The following is a 20,039-nucleotide window of genomic DNA, read 5'->3' as shown; positions in this document are numbered from 1 at the left end:
TATTTACAGTGCATCTGTGGTTCCATACATATCTATGGAAGACCATAGAATGACACAAAAGTAGAAGTGGCAGTTAAAAATTATGAGATGGTGAGCTTTGAATCATATAATTTTGACCTACCTCATTATTATAATTATTTTGACCTCAATCAGTCAAAAGTTTGACTTACAACCTCCTACATTTAATTTAGTATACAAGATCATAAGATCAAGATCATCATTTAATATAAACATGCTCAATTTTCATGTTTTTTTATGCACTCTGGCATTGTATTGACAATAAAATAATGTCAGTGTGTGAATCAGCTGATTTTTAATGTTGATCAGAAAATGGTTCGGAGGGCCACCCCGCACACTGTCACAGCCCAGATTTGGCCTGTATGCCATAACTTTAGTATCACTACCTTAAGGAAATGTATTTCTTTACACTTATTTACTTATGTACCTTATCTAGTTATAGATTTTTTTCTAGTAACAATTATACAAAACAAATGTATGAAAAAATTAAAAAGTGCAAAACAAATTTTCTCTGTCCTTCTTTCGCTCTATAGTAACTTTCATTAAAAGGGGGTCAAACATGATGGTCAGATGAGGGAGGCCTGTGCCCCCCCCCCACACACACACACCCCAAACACACACATACAGAGTTCATTAAAGTTCACTTTCATAAAGAATCTTGTAACTTATAAAAATGCTGTCTTCTTCAGTGGTCATCATCCCAGTTAACTGCTGAGCTAGTGATGTGCTTTAGGTAGCCATCCTCTACCTCCACATCCTCCTCCCTGGCTGCAGCAGGACCCACAGGAGAAGGCAGGTAGACATTTTCCCCTCTTCCCCCAGAATCTGCCAGTGGATCCTGAGAGGAGGCGGCCCCTGCAACAGCAGCAGCAACCTCCAGGCCATAGTTGATGTAGTTCGCCTCCTGGCTGGCCTCCAGCATCGGCAGCTCTGACAGAAGAGCTTTCAGGGTCTCGCCCAGTTCCCTGAAGCAAGGCCTGCGGGTCGGCTCCTTATCCCAGCAGCTATGCATGACTTCATAACTGTGTTTTGAGTGAATTTAAGGGAGAAGAGGAAAGAAGGTATGTATAAATATACATAGTGTACAAGAATAATAATATCTATGGCTTAAAATAAAATAACAAATTGATATTTCCCTTTTTAATTAAAGAAAAGTACAGGGAAAAATAACAACATTTTGTGTAGAAGATATGTTTTTGTCTTTGGCCCCACAGGGGGTCCCAAACCTTGGGTATGAGCATCAGTAGGACGAAAAAATTAAGAAATCATGTATGTGAGAAGATACATGAGATAATCAAGACAATTAACAATTAAATGCATAATAAAACAATAATAATATAATTGATATTTAGATAAAGACACATTAAAAAATAAATTTAAAGTAAAACAGGTAAATATATTGGACAATGTCATATTGCAGTCACATGGTTCATTTAAAAGTCTCTTTAATTAAATTAATTTCTATTGCATCAATTATTTATTATCATGCTTCATATGCATGTGTGTATGTGCATGGTAATGCATGTTTGTGTGTATGTACCTATGTATATATGTGTGTGTATGTATATATTTATGTGTGCATATATAAATATATAAAAATATATATCTATATATATATTTATATATACACATATGCATGTATGTATATGTATATGTAAATATATGTGCGTATACATGATGGATGGGTATGTAAGTATCTAAGTATGCGTGTATGTCTACATGGATGGATGTACATATTTGTGTATGCTTATGTATTCATATGTATATAGTATGTATATGGATGTGTAAATATATTTTAAATGCATTTTATGTTGTCTACCTTGTTTTTTTTATACTGTATGTATTGTGTTGTGAAGGACTTTGTACATTGTAACTCTGGTTTAGAAAAGTGCAATGGAAATGCTGTATTATTATCATTATTATTATTAAAAACACACGATTTGAAACAAGTACTTCTGCAACATAATAGAAGAAATAATCATTAACACTAAATATGATTTAGCTTTATAAACATTATTTTCTAAATATAAAGCTTGCTTGCAGTTTTCAGAGCACTTCTTGCTGAGCTGCTCATTGTCTTTTCACGTTTTTAAAAGCGTTTTAAACTATTCGCTCAGCGTTAAAAACTGATAATGACAAAAAGTCTCTGGAGAAGCGCAGGAACCACAGCTTGTGGTCACAGTCATCAGGTGGTTTGAGCCGGTGTCCGGACAGCAGCAGGTCCAGCAGCTCATGGTTGTGGACTCCAGGATAGGGAGTCCTCCCTCGGGACACAATCTCCCACATGGTTACGCCGAAAGACCACTGACAGAACAGGGACAACACGCTCAAGGTACAGCTTCAGAAGTACAATAAATACTAAGATCAAGAAATGAGAGTCTGAATGTCAATCTAATTATCTAAAATACAAATTACTTTTATTATCAATACCTACAAAAATAAACACAAACCTAAGTGATCCCGCCCGACTGACCCTGCTGATTCTAGCATTGTTGCAGAGAAACAGGACTTAACCTTGTCTGATTTTATTATTATCATTATTATTATTATTATTACAACAAAAAAATTACAATATTTTATTATCTTTGTATTTATATACTTAGTAATTTATAAATGTATCTATTTCTCCATTTTTACCTTTCTTTCTCTCCAAAATTCCAGAATGATGATATTATTATTATTATTATTATTATTATTGTTGTTGTTGTTATTGTATTCATATATTTATTAATGAATCTATCTATTTTTCCCCTTGTTTACCCCTTTCTTTCTCTACCAGACTGCTTCAGAATAATTATAAAACAATAAATTAACAATAATAATAATAATAATAATAATAATAATAATTAGATAAGACCTGTTTTAACTGTTCTTATTTCATGTTATTGATGTCATGTTTATTAGTTTTGTAAGTGATCTGTCTTTTGTCGTGCAATTTCAAAAAACAAAAATAAACATAAAAAAATATAAATACAAAAAAAAAACAAAGCAAAAAAAAATGAAATATGAAATGATAAGAGTCTGATCTCTTCTGTATCACTTCTGTAAAGCAGTGTATCATATAACTGTCTGATACAGTGATGTTCAATGCGGACTGAACTCACCACGTCACTCTTGGTGGTGTACACTGACTCAGACAGGCTCTCCATGGCCATCCACTTGATTGGCACACGGATGGCCACTTTTTGACGATAGTAAAAGCTGCTGTAGATTTTCTTGGATAGGCCGAAGTCAGCCACACACACCCTGAGGTCATCACCCAGCCTGGGAATTTAAAAAAAAAAGTTTAAAAAGTGCATTTGCTTCATTAGCACAGGTAAGGCCATGCTCCATGTTTTTTTTTTATATTTTGTCCCAACAGCCCACAGTGTTTCCTCAGTGTGCTTTCTTAAAATGTTGAGCAGCTTCCTCCCCAGACACGAGCTGTGCTTGAATACCAATGTGTGAGCACAGAGACTCAGTGATATGTGAACAAGGAGTTGTTGATGTGCAACTCCCCCTCTCCTCTCAGTGTCTCCCTCTGATGGACTCACATGCAGTTGCGTGCAGCCAGGTCTCTGTGCAAGAAGCCCTGCGAGCTCAGATAGTCCATCCCTGCTGCAATGTCCACCATGAAGCGCAGGAGACTCTGATGGGGTACAAACTGGAGGAGAGGGGGGACAAGGGTGTATTCTGTGATTTATTCACATAGTATTTATGACTGACAGAGAAATTAGATAACTGAAATGTCAGATATGTTTGTAAGTTCAACAGGTTATTGTACTTAACAAATCTCACATTGCATAAAACTGCTTGAGGTTAGGATGTGGCTCCAACACTACAACAGCAAAGGACCCATTTATTTTACTAAAACCTAAATTTTTCCCTTTGGTTTTTGGTTAATTTTGGCTGTGTTCATGCATTTTTGGCAAGGTTGTGTATTATCGTTTAATCAGTGAATTCCCTAACTCAGCTCCAACAATAAGATTAAAATACACTGTAGAAACTAAATTGTTACATTCAGACTGTTAAGTGCAAAAAATGCTCCACTGAAACCCATTCAAACTGACAATTTTAATCCCAAAGCCATCAAAGCATGAAAGCATGCATTGTATTATTTCTGGGTGTCATTCTGGGCTTTTGACTTGAAATTTGTCATTTTTACTATTTTCCACCTGATGGTGTCATTTTTAACATATTTGTCATATGGAGAAATTACATGTTATTTCCACTATTTGCACTGTCATAATCAATGTAGCTGCTAACCATTGACATATCCCAGACTCTGATAATAAAAATAATAATAATAATAATGTACTTAGGGGGCACCATGACACCAGACAAATCGAGTAAAAGGAAGAGCTTTCAGAGTTAAGGTTTAGATAGAAATGCAACAGGAAAACCCATCTAGACGTGTAAAACAGCCTTGACACGCGCTGAGCGAGAGCAGCATTTGAAACCCTGTGAGTATGCTTATGTGAGGACATTCTAGCCAATAGAGACATGCAAACAGTGTGCAGGGACACAAGCACTGGTCAGTTTGGAGGTGGGAGTGGTGGGACAGGATGGGACCAATGTCACCAATCACAGATGAAATCAATGAGAGGGTTTTTTAAAGAATAGGAAAAAACTGGGAGTGGAGAGAGGACATCTATGTCTTGGTGAATAGAGCAATTAGTATTCAAATGTTGGGCACCATCACTGTCTCTGCCCTATTAGAGACACACAAAAAAAATCTGTACTCAGACATGATTGCAGCTCCCATGATGACCCCCACTAGAATTTCTTAAAGCGGGTTCTTAAGGGTTAATATAGCAACAAATGATGTTGACATACAGTGGTGGAAAAAGTGCTCAGATCTTTTCAGTAAGCACAGTAATACACTGCAAAAATAGTCCTGCATTCAAAATATTACTCAATTAAAAATATAAAAGTATTAGAATCAAAATATTCTTAAAGAAAAAAATCCTCATTTTGATGTTTACCATAGTTAAAGATTTGGATTTTTCCTTTATGTACCAAAAATTAAAAACAAAATTTCAAAATACCTGCCCAGCACTAAAATATCTTATTTACAACCAGTCTGTTTGACCACTGGTATGTTTTTTTTTTTTTTTGCCTTGACAGATATTATTTTAGCATTTACTTGAGTATAATGTTGGTATCATCTCACCATAGGAATTTCACCATATCGTGTAGCAATGAGGAAGCGGCGCAGGTCTCTGTGTTTCATGTAGGGCAGGATGACCAGAGGGACAGGCAGAGGACAGTCCTGCTCTCTCTGCAGCGTAACCCCTGCAGGACAAACACACACATGTGTCAGACTTAGTGTAGTTTTCTCAAATCCGATTTTCTGTCAAGTGATTTAATGATGGCAAAGAAGTATCCCGTTTTCAAATGATTGAGGATTCTAACTTGGCAAAGGGTTTAAAAGACTATTATATGAGGTCATAACTGTTGAGTCGCAAGTGAAGCAGATTCGCCAAAATGGCAACTTTGTTGTAAAATGTGTCAGTGTCTAATCTAATGAGCTATTGGTTTTACAACCAATTTACACATACACAAAAATGTTTTTACAATGAACTCTAGAATGAGAAGCATTTTCTGATCTGATAACACAGCAGGACATCATTTATCTTTCCAAAAGCGAAGCAAATCACTGCTTATAAAATAAATCACCTCTGTTAAGTCACAACATGATGGTTAAAGGGACAGTTCACACCATAATCAAAACTGCATATTATTTCTCTTAGCTGTAGTTCTAGTTATCATTCTATATGGTTTTGGTGTGAGTTGCAGAGTGTTGGAGGTATTGCCCTTAGAGATGTCTGCCTCTCTCTCCAATTTAATGGAGCTAGCTGGCACTCGACTTGTGGTGCTGAAGTGCCTAACAAAATACATTTGAAAAACGCAACTGCAATGTCTTTTTCCTGAAATCATGACCTGGTAACCCAAGATAATCCACAGACAGTGTTGTGACCAGTTTCATGTAGGAACTATTTTCTTTCTGAACAACTTCACCCACTAATTGATCATGATGCAGAAGGAAGCGTGCATCTACACATAGCTTAGGCTCAAGACAGCTGAGGATGTAATTGGTGTCCTCGGCTGAGCTGTAATGTTAGCGAGCTCAGTGGTGCTGTTGAGCAAGCAGTAGATGCAGGTTCTTCCTTTCTTTCGATAGGAAAAAATTTCTTTCTGCCGAATTACACCCACCAACTGTAATGCTGCGCAGAAGGGAGCATGCATCTCCTTTGAGCTCAACTGGCATCACTGAAATATTGTTTACATGTTACAAGCTTCTTGTCCATAAGTAGATGCACTCTTCCTTTCGTGCAGTGATACCAATGCAAACCGAGTCCTAAACTAAACCAAACTGCATGCAATAGATTCTAGTATACAGCGGTCACAACAGTGGATGTATCTGACACATCATTTAAAGAACATGTTGTTATAGTCCAATAGAAGACACCAGACAGTTCAAAATCTGTGAACTATGTAGTAAATCTTACCGAGTAGTTGGACCACATTTTCATGATCAAAACTCTTCATGATCTCAGCCTCTCTCAGAAACTCGTGTAAGTCCTCCTGGCTGTGTATTCCAACTTAATATGGAACAGAGAAAAAATTACCAAAAAAGAAGAAATAGCAGAGTAGAATTCTGATAAAAGGGATGATTTTAGTACTCACCTCTCATGGTCTTCACAGCTACCTTGATGTCCATACCTTCGTCTGGCGTATAGATCCCTTCATAGACTGAGCCAAACTCTCCTACAGAACAAAAGATAAGGACTGAATCTCACTTTTATGCCAAGGTGAAATACTTTTAAAACATGGATAGCTTTTTAAATTAAGCCAATTGGTTATTTGTTTTGAATAATTGGATCCATGTCTATAACAGCAAAGTCTTTACATTGATTTCACAAATCAGTAACCTTGTCGAAGGTGTCCTAAGCTGTAGTATACTGAAAGAAATAAGTCTTGTGGTACACCTACAGACTCATGGTCATATCATAAAAAATATTTAGTTTGATAAAGATTTATACCCTTGGTCCTAACCTTAACTAAAATCCTGGAGTCTGATTACTGCTCATGCTAATAGCATTGTATGAGGGATGGCAATAACAATTTGTTATCATTCGTGGTCTCCAGAGGATAAAACCCAAAGACTTGGTTCTTCTCTGCTTTTATTTGTCGTGCAACCAGCAAGCAAAAGACTTTACTATTTCACTGAAATAGTTTTCTATATATTGGATGGATTGGGACAAAATTTAGTATGGACATTTAAGGTTCAAAGATGATGTTCCCTCATGACATTGGTAATCTCCCGACTTTTCCTCCACTGCCACCATGAGGTTTGGAGTGGAATGCTTTGATTGCAATTGGATGGATTGCCATGAAAGTTGGTAGAGACAGTCGAGGAGTCATCTTGACATGTTTGTGGTATTATTAACCCCTCTGAGAGTTTGTACAACCACAGTGCTGCATTGAAGCTAAAACAGGATTAATGTTAAGGAACCATCAACTGACCTTTGCCTAGCTCTTTGCCCAGGGTGAGCGTGCTCCTCTCCACCAGGACCTCCTTAAGACTTTCCAGCAGCCTGCCGCTCAGTCCCTCCAACAACTGGACCACCCCCTCTACCACTGAAAAAAATCAGGGAAAATCAAAAGATTTACTATTCAAACATCAAAATGAAAAGGCACCCACGCACACACACATACAACAGGCATTATCAGCAACATTTCAGCAGAGGCTGATCTTTTTAAAATACCAATACAAAGGTAAGTAGATAATAAAAATAGTTACTCAGTCATATCCAAATTTGTCAGTAGGTAAATAGGAAAACATCTATAAGTGTACATGTGTATTTGTGCATCCTGTGCTGTTAAAATCAGCTTTTGGTTTCATGACAGTCAAAATGTAGGAGCTTAAAAATAAGTTGAAGTAGGCTTTGATAGGATATTAACCATTATATGATCTGTGCAAAAATGTCTAGAGATTGATTTGAAATCGAAATATAGAAATTTCTTATTTATATAAACTTCAAAACAAGGCAATAATGCCTTTTGATGTTGTAGAAACAAATAACTTTTCAACTTTCATTTTGAGAAAAGAGACATGATGATGATTTGATAAAATAAACACTGAGTACTGACCTATAACTGTTCAGATATACTTACCGTTGGCCTGCTGGGGTGCAGCTTCCACTTCCTGTGGACGTCGGTAGGAAATTTCAGCATTCATCGGCAAAAGCTCTACTTCCTGCTCAAACCTGTAGCATAATAGTGAATTCAGGTAAAACGGGCCACTTTTTTGTAAATGATTTATAAGACTATAAAATATGCTATGGATGAGATCTATTGATGATTTTATAAACTGTCCTGAGTCTTTTAAATATTTATATATTAAAAATGTGAAAAAAAAATTAATTGTTTTGAAATTATAAGAGTTTGAGTGTTGGCGGGTGCCCTCTTGAGCCATGACTCAATGGTCAGGTAAAATGGGCCAGTGCAAAAGAGAACACCACAGTAGCTAATGAGTAACTTTCTGTGCCAGGTCTTAACATGTCATCGAGTCAGGTCATGTGGTCTTATTTTGAATTTTCTTTAAACACGGTCTTTTCCCTTCTTGCCTGTCCTGCCATACTGTCTACAGCACATCATTTAAAAAAACATTTTTAGAATTTTGCAAGATAACATAACAACACCTTTAAATCCGTTGCAATTCTGTGTTTGGCCCATTTTAGCTAGCTAGTCAAGTTAAAATGGGCCAGTACCTAAAGTCGATTCTCACAAAAATCAAAGTTTCTTCTCCAATTTCAGCTTTTCTATTCAAAATAGTGTGTCAAAACATTGTTTTAATTATTTTCTTTGTTGATAATTTTACACATAATTGTTTTATCATCCTTATTGGTGCTGAGTGAAATTTGCTATGTCAGTCTCACTCACCAAGCAGTTTCTCTGAGAGACATCATTCAACGCTCTGCCCCGCCCACCTTTGAGACTTCAGACCAATGAAAACCACTGATAAATGTCAACTAGTGTTATAGCAACAGTACAAGATCGGTTATTGAGATTGTCTATAAAATTTTAAAGAGCTATAATGCTCTAGTCTTATTTTGCCCATTTTACCTGATGGCCCATTTTAGCTAACTCCACACAATAATTTTCATTGAATTATCAGCATATTTGTCTTGGAACTTTATTGATCATCTCCTAATGTTTAAATTGTGTAAGAGGTCGCCCATACACATGAAACAAAAGACAATTGGTCAAACTTACAGTCACTGGAAAATGTAAATGTTAAAGGAAAAAATAAAATAAATATATATGTATATTTTAATAATCATTTAAGGGTACACTTGCTCTAGTTATTTTGATTATTGCCACATCTTTCCCAAATCTCAACATCTCAGCTCCACAGTGGCTTTAAAGTAACCAGAAAAGATGCAGAAGCTGAAGGTCCCTTTACCTGAGTTTATTGTCGTTGCGCAGGACACACACAACAATGAGGATCACAGCCATGATCAGCAGGACGCCGAATAAAACACCAACCGTCAGCCACATTGAGAGGCGGCTCTGTTGCTGAGGAACTGAAGGAGCTATTTCGGGCTCTGAGACGTTGAAGGCTGGGGTCACAGTGATCACCACAGGTGGAACTTTCCCTGTAAGAAAACACAAATGTCTCCTGTTTCTCGGAAATAAATAGTACTTAAATAATTTTGTTAGCTTTAAAGATGCACTCAACAAAGCAATAGAGATGAGTTACTGACTCAGTAATATCAGTTACACAGCAAAAACATCTAAAGTTCTCTAAGATTAGCTAAAATTAGCCAATATTAGCTACTGGTCTTTCCTGTAAATGCAAATTTGCATGCCCCACATGTTTGTGTCTCACTTTCCTTCAACTATCTACTGTGCTGACATCACTCAGTCTACATACATCTGTGCATAGTAACAGTGGCCGTGGATGAAGGTGGCGCCCCCTGCAGGGTGGATACATCATTCCAGGCTTGCACTGACAGTCTGTAGTCGCACTGTGGATTCAGTTCTGTGATGCTGACTGAAGTGTAGGTCAGCCTCGCTGAGTTTGGCAGAAAAACCACATTGTCCTCACATGCCTCCCACCAACTGCCATCGTCTGCCCCCTTCTCACACTTGACACGATACATGACTTCCTGTCTGCCTCCCCGGTCATGAGGAGGATCCCATGTCAGTATCAGCACAGAGTCATTGTGATGATGGGCTGTTAGATTCACAGGAGCAGAGGGCGGCTCTGTGGAGGGCGAGACAGGAAAAGCAGAACATGCTTACACTTCACTAAGTACATGTCAACAAGATCACATCTCCAGGTTCAGTAGAAGGTGAACAACCAGTGGCATTAATCAATATTACAATAAATACATAATCAAACTGCATCATATCCATGATAACAGTAATGCATGATATATAGCAGTTATACGATATACTGTATGCATGGATTACTGAACAGACCTACCAGCACAGGCCCAGAGGCCCAAAGCTCGTGGGCCCCTGACCTTCATTCGCAAAACGTCAGTTAAATTAAAAAGTGCCGACCAGGAGGAGAATCAAAGTTGCCACAAAGAGACACAGAAACAGACACAAACACAAACAAATGGACAGGAACTGCATGGAGACACAAAATAATGACAAAAAAAACCCATAAAGAACACAGAACAACAGGAAGACAGCTGACAACAAAGTGACACAAAGTGACCAAAAAAGACATCAAATTACTTTAAAAAGGCACCAGTAGCCTCAATAAGACATAAAGTTAATAAGACCAAAATGACTATAAAACTACACAAAACAACCACTCGGAAAAACCAAATGACTACAAACATTCACGTTTCAAGAAAAAAAAGGCATAAAATTATCTCAAAGAGACACAAAAGAAGCTCCAACACATTCAAATGTCTTTAAAACTACACAAAACAACCACAAAGAGATACAAAATGACTACAAAGGGACACAAATCCCCAAAAGATCCACAACAACTACAAAGAGATACCATATTTCTACAGCCACCTGTTTGTCTTGCCTCTGTGTAGAAGAGGTGGTGGGGCCTTTTGCATATCTGTGCCCAGGAGCCCATTGTCTCCTAATCCACCCATGCTTTCAAGTAAAAATAACAAAAAAAAGTGATGTCCATTTGTGTCTGCTGCGGTATTGTTGCTGACACTGATAAATTGTCAAATTATTGAATTCCCATAGGAGCTTTAATGTCTAACAGCATTTATTAGTTAAATAATAAGATGACAGGTGTTTATTTCCAATAAACCCACTGGGTGTTTCTTACTGGTGCAGCCAAGGTCATCAGGGTCAGTGGGCAGGCGGCTGAAACCCTGCAGACAGTCGCACCTCTGGGATCCCTCCCCTGCGTCCGCTGTTCTGTGGACACAGTCGGCATCCTCCGCTCTCACTGGCTGCTCTGTAGTGGCCCATCCTGCATGCTGGACGAACAGAGAGAGTGATCGTCTCTTTTCTAAAGCTGATCAGAGTGTTTGTGAAAGCTTTATCACCTCCCACCATGGAGGTTATGTTTTCCGTTCAGCTTGTCTGTTTGTCAGTAGGAACAATGTAAATTACCTTGCTTTTAAACATATAAATATTATTAGCATATTTTCTGAAATTTTTGATTACTTTTTAATTTACTCCTAATATTTTTATCTCTCCTTAAAAAAAGATTTCCAGCTCATTTTCTTTTTTCAGGTTTCAGAGGTTTTCATGCTTATAAAGGGCATCTGAATGCAGTACAAAAAAAACTGATGATGGTCCAGGAAACACAGAATAACTACAAAAAAACACAAAAACTGCCAAAAAAGACATGGAATTATATAAAAAAGACAGAAAATTAACTAATAGACACCCAAATTTCTGTAAAATTACACAAAACAACCACAAGGAAACACAAAATGACTCCAAAAGCTAGAAAAAAAACCCTAAAATTGACACTAAATTACCACAAAGAGACACTAAATGACTACAAAGTGACACTAAATAAAGTATGGCAAAAAAAAAAAAAAAAAAAGTCATAACTGCAGTATTCCAAGGTTTTTTTCTTCTTTTTTTAACAAAAGAAAGAATATGTCAAGATGCAAATCACAGATACCAGTGGGATATTTAGCTGGAGGTTTAATGGGGGCAAATGTTGCACTAATAATCAGATTATTGACATTTTTTGAGCAAAGTCAAAACTCCAAAGAGATTTGGATAAGTCGCATATTCAGCCTCACTCATGTACGGCCTTAAAAATGGTCCTAAACCATCAGTCTGGTGTTGGTTCATTAATGCTCTTGTGTCACAGGGAAGAATGACCACAAAACCTATAAAAATTGAGAATTCTATCTGCTGACCACTGCACAGGAAATGTGTCAAATCGAGGAGAAAAAAGATTATAGTGAAGAGGATGTGAAAGTCATCTTCAGGAAAGTCTATCTAAGAGGATTTTTGCCAAATGTGAAATAATTCTGTGAGATGCATCATCACATGACTTTCAACTTGTTAAACTGCTTGCTGTTGCAGAAACATTGGACTAAAATAAAATGTTGTCATGGTGACGTCTGTGGCAATTAATATAGAAACCAGATTGTTTTTGTTCTACAATGACACAAAACGTTCCAGGATAATTCATTGATGTTTTTTTCCTCATTGTGATTTTTTTTACATTCTGTTCTTCACTGAGGCTCCTCAGTGTTTGGAAGCATATAAAACAAACAGGAATTATTTAACTATGCACCATGTCTGATTTCAGTTAGGAGTTAAAAATATATGTACCAAAGTAAAAACTATGAATAAAAAACATACAAACAAAATAAGTTTATTAATATATTAAAATATGACTACAGCCTAGCTTCTTAATTTAAGGATTAATTAAGAAGCTAGGCCTGGAAAAATTACCTAAATAATAGTTTAGAAATATAAAAAACAATTTAATAGAAATCAAGGAAATAATGTAAACATAAATAAAAAACATAATTTAAAAAATGCTTATGGTTCTGTAACATGATTTTAAATATCTTAAAAACATTTTTAAATCTACTAATTTCTTGGTATTTGTGGAACATTTCCTATGAAGCTACTCATTGCATTTTTTCCCAGTGTTAACACAAAATAAAGAAATAACAAAAAAAAATATAATAATCTTCTTATTATTATTATTATTAACATAATTTTAAACATGCAGATAATGATAATGATTATGATAATCATTATAATTTCCCTCACTTTTAAAATTCTTATCTCCGGACACATTTTCCTCGCTTTTTACAAATAATTTTCTAAATATACTAATGATTTCTTGCAATATGTGAAACATTTCTGACCAGATTGCTGATTCCATGTTTTTGAAAAAATTGCACAAACTTGCTCAGGGTTCACAGGTTTAAAACATACACAAAAACAGTGGTTTTAAAGGATAAATATGTTTTTGATGTATTAAAAACTCAATTTAATGTTAGTTTAAAATACATTTGTAAAATTTTATATATGAAATAACTGAAAAATAATTTCCATACCTTGACAGGTGTCATCTAAGACTTGTCGCCCGGGTTCACAAGTGCATCCCCCTGCAGAGGACCCCACACTCCATCCACAGTGCACTCTCTAACAGGGGGAGAAACCTCCACAGCTCCCTTCACGCAGGAGCCCATCAGGGGACCCGACAGGGCCCCTGTCCCATTAAACAAGGCCAGGTGAGCCACGATGTCGGGGCACCTCCTGTAGTAGAGTCTGATGGATGCGAGGAGCACACACGCTCCTGAGTAGGAGAAGGCCAGCTGGAAGCCTCGGAGGCTGACGGGGCCCAGGCTCAGGGCCACGCTGCGGTTCATGTGGCTGGAGATCTGGTTTGGAGTGACAGTGACGGGGAACGGACTGGAGGTCTGAAGGTCCAAGACTTTCCAGCCATACTGAAATCTTGGGAGAGGTGTGTTTGAGTCAAAAAGGTGAACCTGCAGAGGGCCGAGCTGACTAGACGGCTCCTCTTCTTGGGTGAAAGACAGATCCATCAGCAGATGGTGGGCGTCTTTCCGCTCCATCCACTGACTCATCACTGTTCTCCGTATGCTTTTTCCACAGGCCTGGAGCACCGGCACTCGACTCTGCGTGCCCACTCTGAGACGAACCTCGGTCCACTGTGAGGAAGGGATAGATGCAGGAGAGCATCGGTGAGAAATGGCCCAAAAATTGCAAGACATTAGTAAAAAAAAAAAAAAAAAAGAAGAAAAAAAAAAAACCCAAACACCAAAAACCTTAAGAAAAATATAAAAAAATAAATATAAAATAAAATAAAATAATATTATCCTGTGACATAATTTCCAACAGTCTATAAAATTATAAGAAATGTATTTATGATATTAGATTTTTTATCTTATGAAAAAAAAATCAAAAAAAATCACACACACACACACACACACACACACCTAATTTCCAGGCCATTTATCTGTCCTCTTTTGTTGTTGTTTGTTTTGTTGTTTGTTTTGTTTTGGGGGGTTTTTTTTTCAATAAATTACACATTTTTTTTACAAAGTTAAGCACTGTTTTTTGCCCCATATTTGTAAAAGAAGACAAACCAGTTTTCTCAGGTTTCAGAAGTTTAAACTGCATATGAGCTAGTCATGTTTTCCATGTTAATTAAACTCACATAACTTACATTGCTTGCTTGAAATGTTTTTAACCCTTTGAAACCCAAATCAACATCATTGTTCTTGTGCTGCATTCGAAATGCCTTTCACATGTATTTCAACCTTTTAATGAGCAAATTGATTTTAAAGAAATGATAAATTAGGAAAATGTGACTGTGTGAATGTAGTAGTAGTAGTAGTGGCAGTAGTAGTAGTATTTTTTGTTATTTTTGATATTATGTGATAACATTTTGTTTAATGTCAGGTAATTTTCTTGTAACTTTTAACTTCTTTCCATATTTTGAAAGAAATTGAAAGAATTGCTCAGGTTTTAAGGGTTAAACATTTGCACCCTGAAATCAACTGAAAGCAACTTGAAAATAAATATTGAGCATTTGCAAGAAATAAGTAGATTCAGATTTTTTTTTTTTTTTTTTAAAAAAAAGAGAAGTATATTTATAATTATTTGATTTAAATCTATTTTACAGAATTATTATAATTATAAGCAGCATCAAGCAGCTGTATTTCCTTTTATTTATTTAAATTATTTATAAGTTTATTTAAACTTCCTTACATTTACACTTTTTAATAAATTTTTGTTGTTTTGTTTTAATTTTCTTATTAGCTGCTCATCGTCTTCTTTCCATGATTTTGATAGAAGTCAAGCCAATTTGCTGAGGTTTCAAAGGGTCAAACTGCTAAAATGAACGAGTCATATGTTAATTATATACCACACTATACAGTTACAACTGCCATAAGATACAATAAACACTATAACACATGTGTGTTTATGGAGCTAGAAATTAACATTTGGGTAATGTATGGAGGACCACAAGTGTCAGGAAAATAGTAATTAATTATAAAGTTATTGTATTAAAGTAGGTATTAATATATTTCTTTGTGTCTATAAATAATTAGACTAAATAACAATGTCATTATTTATTAATTAATAAAATTGTTTTGAGTGTACACAGTACATGCCTTATCATGAAATAAACACTCATCACTCAGCCACAAAACTTACTTGTCTCGGGGGATCAGAGGTCCATTCCAGTCTGCTCTGTTTATCAGAGTGGAAAAGTTCCACTAAACAAAGAAAAAAACAAAGTCAGCTTTGTTGAATCACGCTAGATTTAAGATTTGCACAACATCGAATCATTCAGTATGAAGCTGCTCTTGATTTAGTATAAAAATTCCCCAAAGTGTTCTCATCAGGGTGGTGTCTGCTTCCTCTTTTGATAAAACTTTTGATAGAGGTCATTAGATTTTTACGGAAGCCCTGAGAGGCAAATGAGAGAGAAGAAAAATCTGGTTAGTAATTCTTTTTTAGTTTAGATCAGACTCACAAACTGCATCACCAGATTTTTATTTTCTACTTGCCTCTTGGGTAGATTTTCATTTGCCCTTGAAAATGGAAATCTCGTGATGTTGATATTTTGGAGCAATGTGGAATAAGATTTTCAAATATAAGATTTCTCTTTTTAGCCATTTTATTCTCAATGGGTTGAGTAAATATTCAAATAATTGACAAAAATTATTTTTGAAAAATTAAATGATGCATGAATTGTATTTATAGTTCTCTATATTTATACCAATATACCAACTGATTGGTTCAGAGTATATTTTGTTTAAAATATCTTTGAAATAAATATTTTACACTTTAAGTAATTGATTGACATTTCTCTTTTACAGTCATGTAGCTACCTGATGAGTTGTTCAGTGAAAAAAAATTGTATGAATTTGGTTGTTTTTGTTTTCACCTTATGTAGTTTGATTTCTGATTGCATTCCCTTATTTGTTATTTTAGGGCAAAACTGTTTTACAATAGTTATTCATTTTTATTTGTACATAATACTTGTATTCTTAGTTTTTTCAAGATCATGTAAAGATCTTATAAGAAAATGTACTTATATGTTTGCATTCTCTTAAATCTGATTTAGCATTCTCTCATGATAGTTTTGACTGAAACACATTTTGCATCCTCTTGAAAAAGCCATGGTACTTTCCTGTCAGCCCGCTCTGTAAACATGATATTCATTGGGTCCAACCACAGATGGTAGATTAGATATCAGAGCATGCTGGCAGGTAACTATGAAAACCTGAGTAAGTACTTTTTTTGAGAGAAACTGCATGTTTGACTTCACTATGTGTATCTTTCAGTCATAGAAAGTTGCCATTACTGATTAAATTTTTAAACACAAGACATGAGTGGTTTAACAGTATAAAGTAGGCAAAATTAGCTGATATACATTTCAAAGATGTTTCTGACAAAATAAACTCTAAACCAAACAACTGGTTAAAAAAATTTTTATATGAGAAAAATGAAGAACTATAACAATTACAATGCTGCAATGATGTGAAAGTCCTAATAACCCAACAAAGTTTCACTTTTGATACAGTTGATACATTTGAATTGAACTTCACTTATTTATTTATTTATTTATTTATTTATTTATTTAGTGACTATTTATTTATGCATTTCAGACTGTTTTTCTCAATAGTATATAATTTTTATTACTTTTAACATTTTCTATCTATTACTATATTTGTGTTGTTATCCCTTTATTTACCTTTTATCTACTATTTAGAATATTTATTTATTTATTCCTTTTTATCTTCGTTTCCTTAGCTCATGGTTTTAATGAATATTCTTATTTAGTGCTTTAATTAATTACAAAGTCTTTTTTTTCTCATTCATGTGCTTGTGTGTGTGCGAGAGCGCAGGGGTACTTCTGTTTTCTTGTACGAAGCACTTTGTGTTACAGTTTTGCATGTATGAAAAGGGCTATAAAAATAAAGTGATTTTGCTGACAAAACTCATTATCAATTTTGAAATGCCTGCCTTTTGCACAAAATATTACTCTAAATATAATATTCTGTATAATACTTGACAAAAAGCTGTAGTGAAGTGGGCTTTTATACAAATAACTAACTGGTGGGATTTTATTTTACTTTGGTAATGTACTTTTTTTTACTAATATATAATTGTGTACAGAAAGACGACAAAAAGAAGATGAGCATATAATAATATCAGTCATACAGTGTACTTTTTAATCAGACTGAATGAAAAACAGTTTCCTGAATCACTTCCTGACAGTCCACAGGGACGTGCCTCACACTGTAAGTATATGATAATAGTTGAAGTTTCATGTTTTTTGGAGAGATGTTTTTTGGCGTCCTAAATGTAAAAATGAACACTCACCTTCTTCTGCTTGATGCTGTGTGTCACAGCCGGCTTCCCACGTCCACAGCAGGATGACAGTCGTCCACACACACCAGGGGACAGTGTTACTCTCAGCCATGTCTCCAGCTCTTTAGAGGAGTGTATCAATATCCAGTGTTGCCACTTCCTCCATCAGCCCGTCAGCTCCTCACGGAGTCAGCACAGTGACTGATGTCCGTGTTTACATCCACTTGTGATTTGGCTCAGAGGAATGTTGTAATTAAATAGTTGAAATGAGCGTTCCTCCTCTGTTAGATACACCTCCCCCCCAGGACCTTCTGACTTCCTTCATTTCTGTGCTGCTGCTTTCAAGAAGAACACAAAATACTCCAGAACAGACAAAACAAAGAAATACTTAAAAAAAACACACACACACTTAACGGAATGAAAGCCTAGATATATCTCGACATGACAACTAACATGTACTGCATATAACTAAGTTTATGTATTCTCTGAATGTTTTTTATTACTATTTATATTTTTATTGGAAGAACAATGTAAGGCATATCAATCACAGAGCACCCAAGCATTCCTCCATTTTTTCCATGTTGTCTCCCCTCACCGTCCCACCCTCCATTAACAGAAATCGCACTGATGGCAACAATCATGACAAAATGTATTGTCGCCATGACACCAAAATTCTCAATACTATACACACATAAGATAAAAGATAAAATTATAAATACATATTTGGATAAAAAAATGACTGAAAAAATAAAGCCCACAAACAGAAAAAACAGAAGAAAAAAAAAACCTAAGCAAAAAATGAAAAAACAAAAAGGCTCACAGTAAGGGCAAAGAATCAACATCATTTAAAGGTCTCCAAATGTTTTCAAACGAATGAAGGGAACCTTACAGGGAAAAAAATATTTCGTCATATTCTTTGACATAAAAAAATGTATGAAATGCTTTGTTATAATTATACACATATACCTACATTCATATGCAGTATATATTATAAGTTTATGAACAAACTTATAGATATCTATGTATTCAACACATATATATACATATAGATATAGATCTATGTATATATATGTGCGTATATACACATAAAAATCTCTTTACTAGTTCTATAAATTCTAATTCTAATACTGCAGTTAAATTCATTGATAACTTTGTGGCAGCAATAATCATTATTTGTTATTTTAACATGAAACTAGGATGAGGAGTGAAAAAGTGGCCCACACTGACAAACTCACAGAGGATTATTACTAATTATCACCCCTCCCCTCTACAGAGCTTTTTAGACAGACATACAGTCGTGGAGGTTTACCTTCCAAATTCAGCCACTTATGAACATTAGGCCCACTGTCTTTCTTTTAAAGAATTAAAAGTGCGCACATGAGCATTGACAGTAAAGCAGATTATAGCGGATTAAAGTCAAACATTGGTTTAGAATGACTCTGGCTGAATTCAAAACTGTAACATTTTGATGACGTTAAAATGTGATTTAATCCAATCTAATCCTAGTTGTTGCAACCAGTTCAAAGTGATCTACTGCAGCCAGCCTTCTTCTGTATTTTCTTTGATTTTTTCTTCTTGCCCAAAATCCTTTCCATCCAGTATTGGGCAACACTTTCTCACTTCCTCTTTCTATTATTTCTCTCTTCAGAAACGTTGACGTGAAGGAATTTTTGCTTTTCTCATCTATTTTTAAGAAGCATTATTCTGCCACACGTAGTGTAAAAAAAACAAACCTTAAATATGAATTGTCAAATAACTTAAATGTGAATTGATTGAATTTGATTGTAACAGAAATTTGAAATGTTGAATTGAATTGAATTTTGAAATGTTAATCTATGTTTGTCAGCTTTTTCAGTTATACTCTGTAATCCGTTGCTTCTCAGTAACTGAAAATGGTTTATCATCTTGTAATTCAAGGAAAAACATTTTTTTCCCTCATTAGAAAAAGCATTTCTAATTCCATCAAATAATCGCAAAATTAGTCTTTAAAAACAGCATCAACAATTTTTTAAATTACTAACACCAAACAACAGGACTGTTTTCCCTGTGGAGCTTTTTAGCCTCTTTAAGCTCATTGTTTTGGCTTTACAGGCACAGATCTACAGTGTGCTTGATTATCAGCGCACTCATGAACTTTGTTCCTGCAGTAGAAGAAGGAAGCTGTTTCTACAAAGAAAAAAGCAGATCAGCCAAATAATACTTAGAGA

At 35.4% G+C, this 20,039-nt stretch overlaps 2 protein-coding genes across 2 annotated transcripts; both read right to left on the bottom strand.

The window, feature by feature from the left end:
- Nucleotides 1–523: 523 nt before the first annotated feature.
- Nucleotides 524–13,550, bottom strand: LOC121962387 (tyrosine-protein kinase receptor TYRO3-like). Its single transcript, XM_042512648.1, has 13 exons — nt 13,536–13,550; nt 11,318–11,471; nt 9,941–10,273; nt 9,470–9,662; nt 8,179–8,270; nt 7,528–7,641; nt 6,688–6,768; nt 6,510–6,602; nt 5,171–5,292; nt 3,552–3,661; nt 3,123–3,282; nt 2,186–2,322; nt 524–1,040 (listed from the first exon to the last, which is right to left on the bottom strand). Exons 1-13 carry the CDS (start codon nt 13,548–13,550, stop codon nt 704–706), a joined length of 1,941 nt encoding a protein of 646 aa, XP_042368582.1. The 3' UTR covers nt 524–703.
- LOC121962365 (ephrin type-A receptor 5-like) lies at nt 11,395–18,319 on the bottom strand. The gene is made up of 4 exons (XM_042512619.1): nt 17,845–18,319; nt 15,667–15,728; nt 13,536–14,153; nt 11,395–11,471 (listed from the first exon to the last, which is right to left on the bottom strand). The coding sequence occupies exons 1-3, from the start codon at nt 17,942–17,944 to the stop codon at nt 13,551–13,553; spliced, it is 765 nt and encodes a 254-aa protein (XP_042368553.1). The 5' UTR covers nt 17,945–18,319; the 3' UTR covers nt 11,395–11,471; nt 13,536–13,550.
- Between the last annotated feature and the right edge of the window lie 1,720 nt (nt 18,320–20,039).

This window comes from Plectropomus leopardus, chromosome 23, assembly GCF_008729295.1.
Source record: "Plectropomus leopardus isolate mb chromosome 23, YSFRI_Pleo_2.0, whole genome shotgun sequence".
Classification (NCBI taxonomy): domain Eukaryota; kingdom Metazoa; phylum Chordata; class Actinopteri; order Perciformes; family Serranidae; genus Plectropomus; species Plectropomus leopardus.
This window is presented reverse-complemented; position numbering and strand designations above follow the sequence as displayed.